Below are 12332 nucleotides of genomic sequence, written 5' to 3'. Positions count from 1 at the left end.
GGCTGAGTCAAAAAAAACAAGGCTCTTTTAACCATTTACTCCAAAAGAAAATATCCTCTTCTGGCCATTTTTGTATCTCTTTATATTCCTACTCACACAGTAATGAAAATGAATATTCCATTCATTTTACTGTTTACTCCCATCGTCTTTCTTCCCCCTCAAAGCCGTCTGCTGTGTCGAATTAAGTTGACTACACAAACAAAGCTGTACCCGTTCACTCCTTTGAGCACAAAAAAATAACTGGAGAAGGAATCTGCAATATTTGTGAAGATTCAAAGCCAAAGCCAGACCAAGTCTTGGCTAATCCTTAAAAGTAGGTTTGTTTCTCCTTCTGAACTATGGTAGTTAGTTGGATTGTGGACAAAACATAAACAGGAAGTCAGATCTTTAAGTTTTCAGTTCAGTTAAATTCTTTTGCTTGGATTAGCTGTCCAGGGTCAGTGTAATTTTTATTGTAGCCTTTAGCATAGCTCTTCTGTTTTAATGTTTTTTTTTTTTTTTTTTTTTTTTGCAAGCAAATCTGAATGCAGTTATTTATTTTTCTACAGGAAATTACTTAGATATTAAAGTCAGTTGCAGAAACTAGTAGATGCGAATAGTTAAAGCTTTATAAAAATGTAATACAGGTGTTAAATCAGCAGTTTGTGTGTTGTCAGTAACACTGTGGGTATTCAATGCAGTTAAAAGTGATTATATTGCAATTTGTTGGTACAAAGAGATGGTATTGAACTTTAATCCCCAAACCAGCTGGGGAAAGTTTGTGGTGAGTGGGTGGGACAGTTTAAACCGGCGTGCCCGTTCTCTGATGAGTCACAGTGTTTTGGGGGCATAAGGGAGAACTACGTCGGTGTGTAATAGCCGTCAGAGCTGTGACACACCAAGCCAACAGTGGGTCCTTTCCCAGTGTCGGGCTGTCAGTGAGCGCTGGACTCCTGTTGGCAGCGTTTCTGTCGATTCAGCACGTTGAATCGGACGCTTCGGGGAGAGAAAGATCGCTCTGATCAGCTGAGCAAACCGGTGCTCGAGAACAGAAACGGAAGTGATGAAAATAAATAAAACAACAAAGTTCAGAATGCACACAAAGAGAGCTATTTCAGTGAACCAGATGGCTTTTGGCCACTGAATTTATGGTGTGTTCAAGTTCGTATGTCCAGACACAGACAATTGCTGGTAGTACATATCATTCCTGTCTCATAATTTTTGACTGTACCTCTTTCATAGAGTCACTTTCTGCTGGCCCGTCCTGCTTATTAGAGTAATAGGCTATAGACCAAACAACAGAGACAACAGAACAACAGTTCCTCAACAATCATATTCCACAAAAAGTCCATAAGCTTACACTTGCAACATTTCCCCTTGGAGTTTCTATTGTGAATATGTTGGCTAAATCTTGTATCTAGAGAGCTAAAAATTTGTGTCAGCAAACCAAAGAATTTGTGTCAACCATTCAAACTCCTGTGTCTTTAAGAGAAAAAGTGTTGACACTATAAATACACGATCTCATACTGTGCATTGATGGTAACGCCACAAACATCGCAGGTTCTTTATCTCCACTTTAAATTGTCATTCATCGTTACATGAGGCAGATCGCTGCTGATTCTACAGAGCGCTCAAGGAGCAGGTCTCCTCCTGACATGCGTGGTGGGAGTGGATCTGCTAAGCCCCATTGGATTTTTTTAAATTAAGACCAATTAGGATGCACAAGGTATATATGCACAAAGGAAACACCCTCTGGAAAAAGTATTTCAGATTAATTAAATGTAATCAACTTTTAGATCATTTCTTTGTAGCCTGAAGACGAAAGCCCAACAATGGTATTTCTCATGGAGTGTGGAAGCCCTCACAGAGAGGTAGATCTGTCAGCTTTACGAGCTGACCTTGATGTAATGCCAGAGAGAAGAAGGGAGTGAGAGATAGGAAGCTGCACAAGTTAGTACAGGAGGGTTATCTCTTCTGTCTGAGTCTGTCCTCTGAACTGCCGTTGAACTGAGGACCATGATTGGAATCAGAATGGGTGTGGGATGGAGGCTTAGTAAGCACTCCACTCTGAAGTTCCCAAAATCTACTTTCTGGTGTGGAGTCACAGTGAACGTAACGGCATTTTCACCCAGCGCTGTGTCGCGAGGGAATGAGAAAACATAATTAGATTTTCTTAGCATCTGCTCCTTGTGTAGATTTTGCAAAAAGGAAAACACTTTATTCCAAAGCTTGTTTGTAAAGCTAATCCGTGGCCAAATCCGGAATGTCCAAGAGTGTGCGGCGAGGCTAAACAACAGGCTACCCAAACAGTTATAAGATGAAACAACATTATGTTCGTCTCTTCCCTCTGTCCTGCAGGTGGCAAGGAAAACAAGATGCCAATCCTCATCTCCAAAATCTTTAAGGGCCTGGCGGCTGACCAGACTGAGGCGCTCTACGTTGGCGATGCCATCCTGTCCGTCAACGGCTACGACTTGCGGGAGGCCACACACGATGAGGCTGTGCAAGCGCTGAAAAAAACTGGCAAAGAAGTGATCCTTGAAGGTAAGAAGTTTCTCATGCGGAGAAGAAACCCAGAAGAGTCGTGATGCTGTCTGCCTGCTATTGTCTTGTTTCTGTTTTGTCCTTGTGCTCTGTTCTGCAAAGTAACCGAAGACTGGGAGATAGCAACAAGTCACATTAAAATATTTCCTAAATACCTCTTCTGCATGAAAAAGAAACACATCATGCACATGTCTTACCGAAGAGTAAGAAACAAAAAACACAAGTCTTAATATCTCATGAAAATGACAAACCGCCTACACCTTCTCTGTCTGCACTCCACAATAGACACATCGATGGAAATGACGGGAACATTTGATACCTTGATGTGTTTTGATACATTCCTCTAGTCCTCTGTCATTGTTTCATATGGGCACTATATTATGAGCGGAGAGAGAGAGAGAGAGAGAGAGAGAGAGGGAGTCTGTTAAACCGGAACTTTGATCAGACTTTCTTGGAAACATCCAAATAATGAGTTAAAGTGAAACAAGATGAAAACAAAGACGGAAGAATTCAAGAATATTGTTGTGGCGCACGCATCCCATGCATGCTAACGAGGAGCCAGGCTGTACATCAAACGCTTTTGACGCTCATAGGAAGCTAAGTTCACGTCGGAACCTGCGGGAAAGTGGTGCGCGTGAGAGGGTTCGCGGTCCCTTTCTGCCTCATTTTTACAGCGTAGTCGTTTGGCTGGGTTTGTTCATGCGTGGATCTGCCAGCAGGTTTGGAACAACAAGGTGGATCTGAGCCGTGAGCTTTAATGGTGGAGACAGGGGAAGGGGATTAAAGACAATCTTTCCTCGCGCTAAGTGATTGCCACACAGGAATTTGGCAACTCCCACCAAGCTGACTTCAAGTCAGTGGGCCGAATTAAAATTTACTACAAAGGCTTAGTGTCTAAAGGCATCATTTTGAACTGGATGCAATTATTCTAAAAAATATATATATTTTTTTATCAGACACCATGAAATTGACCCCTTTTTAAAGATATTTTTTGTATTTTGATGCGAGTCAGACTGACACTTCCTTCGTGCCTTTACATGAAACCCTAGTTTGTCCAATAAGTCTCTTAAAGAAAGAAAAAACAAACCCCGAAAGGTTTGTTTTTTTCGAATCTAGAAATTCGAACATGTACGGTATGAACGGCTGCAGCGATTCTCTGGGTGAACTCGCGCAGTGGTCCAACTTGAGTTAACTTCAGTCAGCGGAGCAGATACATGTTGAGCTACAGCCAGGGGAAATCATTGCAAATCCCGCTGTCTTACTTGTCCACAGTCAGGCGGAAAAGTGTTGATATCAGACGGCTGAACCAGGGCTGCTCCGTGAACCGTCATGTCAGGAATCATTTCATGGGTTTCCCTTCCCCACCCCCACCTCCCCACCCCACCGCGGACCTGATAGAGGAGTTGAAGAGACGAAAGAGGCCGGGAGGCTCACTGAGGGGAGAGGGCTGAGAGTGTGCGTTTCATTTTTTGATGTCTTGCGATTCCTTTGCTTGCGTTTGTGTGTACGTCTGTCCGACCTGGACATGACAGCGGGATCTGATCTGTAGTGAGAAGCTTCGGAGCGTTTTTAGGGAATAGATAAAATAATAATAATAATAAACTTGAAGGACTTAGGGTTTACCAGCGGCAAGCAGTTTTTTAATATTTATTTCAAGACTATTTGCAGATCATAAAAAATACTTGTAAAATACAGATGACAGGAAGTTCAAGTGGAATGTTTATTCTGGTTTTGGCATTTTATCAAGATACTCACAAACACAGTGAGAAGCAAACTCCTTCTTGGCACCGCTGCGGTGTTAAAGGTCAGAGAAACAGTCTTTTCTTACATGTTCGCAGCAACAAACAGCCGCCACTGCTGTGCTCACGGCAGTTTTCAGCTCTCTGTGAAATTCATAAGACGGGCGGCCTTGGCTGAGATCAAGGAGAAAAAGCCTCCATCACATTAAAATATATCTGCAATATGTACACAGTAATACTTGGATCTGTCAGATAAGTACTTTCACAACATTTATACCAGTTCTGTTAGGAGCCTTGTTGGCATTCTGCGCCTGTGGCGGGATCTTTCCTTTCTGACTCCTTTGGAAGTCAAGCAAAGACACGTTTAATATTAAACAGGTATCTCCTCACTTAGATTAATGCGGTTTGATTGTTGCGGCAGTACATGCAAGGTTATACCAAGCTCTGCTTCGTACCTTTCCCAGTATGATCAAGGCGGAGAGTATTTAAAGGATACCGTGTCCAGGCTAAGATGCGCGTGCATGCGATTAAAACAGGGGAAACGCACTGTAGATTGTTTTTTTGTAAGCCTTTACGGCCGCTAGTTGCGTCGCCCAGCTGGAAGTGTTGTACCATTGTTCTGTATCGATTTTTAATAAAATGGTGTGATTTTAACGGGCCACACGGTTGCTTAGCAGCCATCAGCACAGGAAAAGGGCAGCGGCATGAATGTGTGCGAAGCCTCTCGCTGTAAATGAGAATTTGTGCATACTTAATCTGTATGAAAGAAAGAAAGAAACTACTGGAGTCTCACTGTACGTCTGTTTTGCTGCACCCTGTATCAAAATGGTGATGGAATAATCAATGTGTGTGTGTGTGTGTGTGTGTGTGTTATGTGTGTGAGAGAGAGAGGGAGAGGACGTGAGGGGGTCAGATAAATATAACCGACCAGATGAAACCATAAAAGCACACCTGCCCTCGCTTCCTCCCGGCGACATTTACAGCCTGACTTTGTGTGTTTGTGCACGGGTGTGGGAGCACGTGGGTGTTACGCCTCTATCAAGCGATCGCAGCGTCCGTGGCTTCGCGGGGAAATAGGGGCAGATTTAAGTGACCGCATCATGACGACTAGATTAGTGTCAGTACGGCCCCTTAACTGTCCCACGTGTACGAGACCCCATGTTAATTCGGATACTATTAAACATTTCCATCATCGTAACCGGCTGGCCAGTCGAGGCAAGGTGTGTTCCACTACTGTATGAACACACACCAACACAGCTATAAAGGTGTGTGTGTGTCTTTGTGCGTGTCTCCGTAAGAAAGGGTAAGGGGTAGGGATAGTTTAGCTGTAAAGCTGTTCCCCGGGCAACCAATGTCTGACAGAAAAGCATGTGCACAAAGGAAGCCACACAACCACATAGTGCGTACATACACACACACACGTGAAAATGTACACACAAACGCACACAAGGCCCTAAGCAGATAGGAAAGATGAATAGGTTGCAGAGGAAAGGTCAAGATGCTGAAGGAAGTGTGAAGGCAGAGAATGGACAAGGTAACTTGGACCAACTCAGTGAACAGACATACGGCGCTAGGTGATGAGAACTAACAGACGACATTCCAAAAGTCATATTGAACTTTCCGCACAAGTGTAGCCACTCAAGGCCCAGACATCCAGATCGGTCCAGTTTGTAAATCTACAGGGCAGGTCGAAATGAGGCCACAGCAAACGGATATTCAGTCAGACAGATGATCAGCATGAGGGAGGTCTTCATCAAACATTTTTTTTGCAATCTGATCCTGACCGTTTGATAATGAGTGTCGGCCAATCCTAGACTTGATCCAACGCAATGTAAACTAAATTTGGACGTGTCTGTACATGCGTAGCAGAGTATACAAGAGATATTAGAAAGAATAAACATGCACTGATAAAAGACAGTGATCTGCAGTGTATTATAATCTTAAAACAACTAAAAGATGCCATTGAAACGTACATTTTGGCCTCGGTGCGATTACACGGTTCCTGTTTGTACTTGCTGTGGGTTTATCTTAAAGTCCCAAATCAGCCCGAGTTCCAGCAGAATTTACTAGGCTTTCCAGAGGGACAAAATTTTCTGTGTCTGTGAATATGTGTGTGCACAAGTGAGAGTGAGGGACAGAATGAAAGAGAGAACTAGTTTCCTCTGCCAAGACATTTCTGGACACTGCCGGTTCTTTCTGTCCTGCCCTTTTCATTAAGGTATTTGTGCTCAGGCTCGCTGCGCACACACATGGATTAAGCAGGCTTAGTTATGGCAGCTCTCTGGTTGCAAAATTTTCCCTTATCTGAGTTTCTTTAAGCACGGGACGGTATATGTTTGGACATGTGTTGTTTGCCGTATCAAAGTCTGCTGATTTCTGTCATCCCCACTGAGCTTTTGCCCAATATATTCACTTGGTACAAAGTCCAGGGTGTTTGGGGAAAGCATTTCACTTTTAAAGCCCAAATGCAGAATTTTCAAAGGATATCAGACATCACAAATTCAATCTCATATATTTACATGTTGTTTTTTTTTTTATACCGCAGCAACTTCCTCAGAAAGCCAAGTGTAACTAGTTCAAACGACATTTCAGAAATTAGCTCATTGGAGAAAACAGACCCTGTTAGTTAGCCCACATGCTATGAATGAATGCAGTTCATGAAGGAAATTACTGAGAGTGGCACACTCATGGCTGAGATATTTCTTGTTTTTACTTCTCTAAATTGAATCTTGGGCACATTTTGTCTTCCTTGTAAAAAAAAAACAAAAAAATGTGTGTGGCGAAGCACAGGTGATTCACATTAAGTAGCTCTCAGGGTCACAAATGTAGACACAGAACGCGTAGATGTGTAATTCAGCACTAGCTGGTCTGCAGAACAAACCGCTTAAGTTGAATGTTTGCAATAAATTATGTTTGTTGTTGTATGTTTTTAATATTTGACTTTCTGTTTTGCTGAATCTCGATCAGAACGTGGACGTATTAACATTGCAGACCTCTGGTGAATTGCCTCTCTACATGATCTGTTTCTGTGTTGACAGTGATTGTGCAGTGATTTGAATCAGCTGTTGTATACACTTTATATGTCACTCAAACCAGCTCGCAGGTTGTTGTTTTTTTTTTGTTCTTACTGAAAGCGATAGCTGTTTAAACACTTGTTTGCACAATTAAAAGTTCAGGCTCGTGTACTTGTTAGGTGTTTATGTCTTTAACTATCGTTTAACTGCCTGCATGTCATTGTTTCTTTTGTTTTTCTTTTAGCCACAGAGACTGCACCATATCACCTGTGCCAGTCTTCATATTGTACCCCTTATGTGGAGGATGTCGATGTTGAATTTATGTCACTTTATATTTAGTTAAGTTGAACGCCCTCATTAAGTGGATGCAGCAGCTGCACATTTGACCGTGTTTAGTAAATGAGGCTACACTGAGTGAATCATTCCTCAAGAGCTAAAGGTATTAAATCTTGCTTTAAAACTGTCAGGACATCTGATATACACAAGCAGAAAAATGTTTCAGCAGCGCCTGTGGTGAGGTTGAATTTGAAGAAGTTGATTTGTGGCCGTGATAAATGTTGGATGAACGATGCTTGGTCAGCATTTCCACAAGCGCTAACCCCAACCTAATCTCTTTGCATATGTCTCTTACACACATGCTGCCTCTTTAGATCATAGGTTCCGCTATATGATGTGAGGGTTTTGTATTAATTCATGGACACGACCGGCTCTGAGCCTGCTAATTTAAATTGATAAGCGCACCCATACGTTGATTTTTAAGTCTTAGAGTTAAAAGAACATTTTGAATCGTCGTGATTATAAAAGTTGGAAGGGTTTGGCCATTCTCCGAGTGTAAAATAGAAACCTTCATCATTGGCATTCACAATTTGAATGTAGGGTTTTTTTTTCTGCAGTGCTTTCTGTATTTGGCAGATATAAAGATCAATAAATGCCAGTGGACCAGGTCCACTGTTGGTTAATCACTGTTGGAGAACATTTGCCCTTGATACTACAAACACACAAAAATGCTATACACAAACAAACCAGTATGTACCACCCTGTGCTTTTGTCACTGAGAGAACACAAACAGAATATAAAATGCAGCCCTTCATCGCGCTTAAGACTTTGAGTTACATTTTTGCATATTTCTTATCTACAAATCACGTAGATTTGTAGATAAGAAATATATATATTGTATATCTTCAAAAGAAGATGCATACTCTGATAATCTTTTTAAGCAAGACCAGCAGAGATACATAGCCTTCTTCTATCTCCATGCGACTTTACTTGTGACGTTGAATTGCAAAAAAAAACATTTCTATTGCACTTAAACTTAAACATGTTTTAGTTTTAAATTTTCAGAATGTGGGCGTTTCCAAAGCAAGATTTTTGTTGCGATATTTAGGTTATGCACATTTCTAAGGGTAATGGAAACACAGCAACTGGATCATTACATGCTACTGGCTAAAGCTGTCTCTACAGTACCCTCTTCTTAGTCTGAAGTTCTTTCTGTATGGGTTCAGGTTCTGTGGCACTGTAGCAGCATGTTGTTCCGCCTCGTTATCTCTCCACCCGTAATATAATCTGTAAATAGACTCTTCACGTATGCGAGCGCGTGCACCTGCGCATGAATTTGCACTTAGACTGCTTCTACCTGTCCTTCTGATCCAGAGGACGGCCCATGTCTTCTCTGGACCAGTTAGAAAAATATTCAGGAAGACAAGTGAGATTTTTTTAATTCACAGTTTCCAACTGCAAATCCTCTGGTGGTTGTCTTTTTGGCTGAGCTGCATCAGTCCTGTCAGACATGTGAGAGTTTGAGAGCATTTCTGTGTATTAGCTAATCTATTCATCTGGTGGGTGGCAGCAGCATGGCCCTGTTGTTGGGAGCATTCTTTCCAGTAACCCTTTTGTTTCTTGCTCTTGTGTTATTGGTTAGAGGGAATGCGCAAGCACTTCTGCTTATGTTTTGCCAAAAGTGAAGCACTAATGCACTATTTTCCATCTCTTCAGTGTGCGAATTTAGACCATCTGAAATAACATTTTCAGGCAGTCCTTGCCGCGGTGACCTTCATTGTCATCTAACATTTATGTCCATAAAACAGCGTTTTATATCTTCTCACATAAAACTACTTCTAAAAGGCCAATTTAAAGTCCCGGCTTAAACATTAGCTCCTTAGTTTACCTCCTTTTCTTTCTTTTTTTTTACTTTGTCCTGTCAGTCAAATTTAATTGCAAGTGGAAAAAGGTGCATCTGCACGTGGACTTATTCCACTGTGGTCCATCTAAAATCAAATACAGATGTGTCTGAATACAACTGATACACACATAACCTGACCGTGTAGTCACATTATTAACTCTCTTTGTTTGTTTTTCAGATTCATTCTTTTCTGACATGTCAGTGAATATGTAAATGTGTAAACTCCACCACTGTTGATAGCGAGCTTCTGTTCACGAGTAGAGGAGGCTTTTAACAGTGGTGTGTTAGTCCTGCTTTTAGTCACACCGAGTGATGTCATAACTGCCGTCCTTTATGTACGGTTGTGCTAATGACATACTTGTATTTTATCACCCAATTAAATTTTCTGGCTCTAGTTCCTGTGACAGGGTAATTATTACTTTGATGATGATAATTCTTTCTCTTGTAGCTGGACTGAGTACCTCTTCCAAAACCCTTTAGCTTATTTTTTACTACCTATTGAATATTTGTTCTCAATGATCTTCATTTATATACTCCAACTCCTCTGCAAATGACATAATGCATAATAGTAAAGACATAAAAGGCTTTCTTCTAATTTTAACGTAACCTGTGTAAAAAAGTGTTAATCGGATTCACACTCAAATTCACCTCAGTGTTGGTAGTTTAATTGGACCAGGTGATCCTGCTTTAAAAAAAAATGTCTTGCCATTATTTTTTTTCACATGAAGTGAGTTGAATTCAATTTCTATTGATGTAGAAATCCAACTTTTAACAGGTCAAATTCTTTATATCACTACTTTAGTAACATATATACACTAAAGTATACATAAGAAGCAGAGCATACTTGGTGTATCTAAAAATATAATGTTGACTGTGAAAGGGTATATAACCAGTGGTGGTGGCACCGCAGGATTTCAGGTCCCCCTTTCCTTCTTTACACTGACCTAGATACGTTAATGATACCCCCAACCTCCCATCGCTCCAACTCCCTCTTCTGGTTTGCATACAATAGTCTTGATTTCCAGATGAATTAAAAACAACAAAAATTTGGTTGTGGATTCCCATATAGGCACCAGGTCTGTTGCACGTAGGACATTGACACGTTTGAAAAGGGCAGGCACAAAAAATGTACTTAACTCGCCCTAGGTGATTGAACGAACCAATTGTCTGTTAAAGTCTGTCATGGACTGAACATCAGAAAATCATACACTCTGAGGAACCTTGTTGGTAGTCATTGTAGCCAGCCATGCAGTTGTCATAAGGAAAGGTTCTTCATAAAAGTCACTCTTAGCGTAATTTACAGTGTGTTGATGGATTAGCGCTGGACCCTACACTGTAACCTGACGTGCACCTTCTCAGAAATGTAGCTATGTCAAGACGACAGCCACAGTAATGGCATTTCCTTGTTCATGTGACTCAGTGGACGGACAAGCTCAGAAAGTCCTCCTTTGTTCAGGAGCATAAATATTTTTGCCTAGGTATAAATGCTTTCAACCACTTAATGCCCTACACCGCGCTATGCTGCCAATGTGCCGCGGTGCTATAAATTATGCTTATCACCACTGTCACACTTAAAGCATGTCCGTGTCTACCAGTACCTCCTCACACAGGTTGGTACTGGTTGGTACAATCACATCCCTTCAAGCCTGGCAAGATAGATTCTTGTGTGATCTTGTGATCTAATGAATATTGTGTAAATTCATCTTGGTCCAAGACCCACTTGAAAGTAGGCCTGCAGGTGTACATTTTCCAGGGACACAAGTAGATCTCTTATTGACAGCGTGTTTGGCACTTTCTGAGAAAGTAAAGCCATGCCTCCCGTTGCTCAAAAACACTTACACATGTAGTCCTCATCCATATAAGTCATAAGTCTATAACATTTTCATTTTCTTCTTTTGTGTTCTTCTCGAACACAAACAAAAACAACAAGTATTTTGTGGGGAAAAAAGTCACACAAGGATAGTTTTGCATTCCTCCAAGCTTCTTTTCTCAGTGTTTATGCGTGGTAAAATTGGCAAAAGAGAAAATTAGCACAGAAATATTTTATGCTGACTTATTACCTTTGCTTTTATGAAAGCAAAATAAATATAAATGATGTTTTGCAGTGCTGCAGCCTTTCTGCCACTGTGTATTTCTCTTTATAACTTTGGACGGAAACAGCCGAGGAGTATTGAAGCAGCATAGTAGTTTTTTTTTTTTTTTCCCCTGTGTGTTTGTGTGTATTAAATCAAAATGTGACTGGCTGTAATGAGAGAGCAATTACTGTTCACGTCAATCATTTTCAGCCTGGCCATGGCTTTGCACTGTAGCCGTGTCTGTCCTGAGTCTCTGTGTGTATTCCTGCTGTGAAACCGGGTGCCACAAAGCCCGGTTCCTTTTTCCTTCAGAGTTGCTGGCCCGTGAGGACATTGTGCCTACACTCAGCAAGGGGATGGATTAACCCACAAAATAACATAGCTTTATTAAATCACAAATCTCCCTCAGAGCCTTTCTCCCTCTGTGGCATCAAGTTTGCTTAACAAGCCCCCACTGAACCCCTCTTCCCTCATCCTGGGCCCCTGTTAAATTGGTGGCCCAGTCTTGGTGCCACTCTCTAACTTCATTACAGACTAAGATTCCACTGAACCGTCTCAGCATTGTGCAGCACGTGCATGGTGGGGATGGAGTGGAGGAGACGGCTGTTTATGCTGCCATTTTTCAGAATAAATAAATAGGGCAAAGCAACTGTATGTAAACAAACAAAAACGAATTTCAGCGTGATAGAAAACTGCTGATTTACCATCCAAAAATAAAATTGTGTTTCATATTAAGTCCAAATTAGCTTAGCACTTTTTTCGTCTGTGTACTGGGTACACTGTGTTACTTTTTGCAGTAACC

The 12332-nt window shown here is 41.4% G+C and overlaps 1 protein-coding gene across 1 annotated transcript in view; it reads left to right on the top strand.

Moving 5' to 3' along the window:
* snta1 (syntrophin, alpha 1) overlaps positions 1-12332 on the top strand; it is a 33663-nt gene that overhangs the window by 5951 nt on the left and 15380 nt on the right. Inside the window, exon 2 of the mRNA XM_047583719.1 lies at positions 2338-2523. Coding sequence (XP_047439675.1) covers positions 2338-2523 — 186 coding nt within the window. The remainder of the gene's footprint in view (positions 1-2337; positions 2524-12332) is intronic.

Source organism: Mugil cephalus, chromosome 4 (genome assembly GCF_022458985.1).
Source record: "Mugil cephalus isolate CIBA_MC_2020 chromosome 4, CIBA_Mcephalus_1.1, whole genome shotgun sequence".
Lineage (NCBI taxonomy): Eukaryota > Metazoa > Chordata > Actinopteri > Mugiliformes > Mugilidae > Mugil > Mugil cephalus.
Note: the sequence above shows the minus strand (reverse complement) of the source record. Positions and strands in the feature narration are given on the sequence as shown.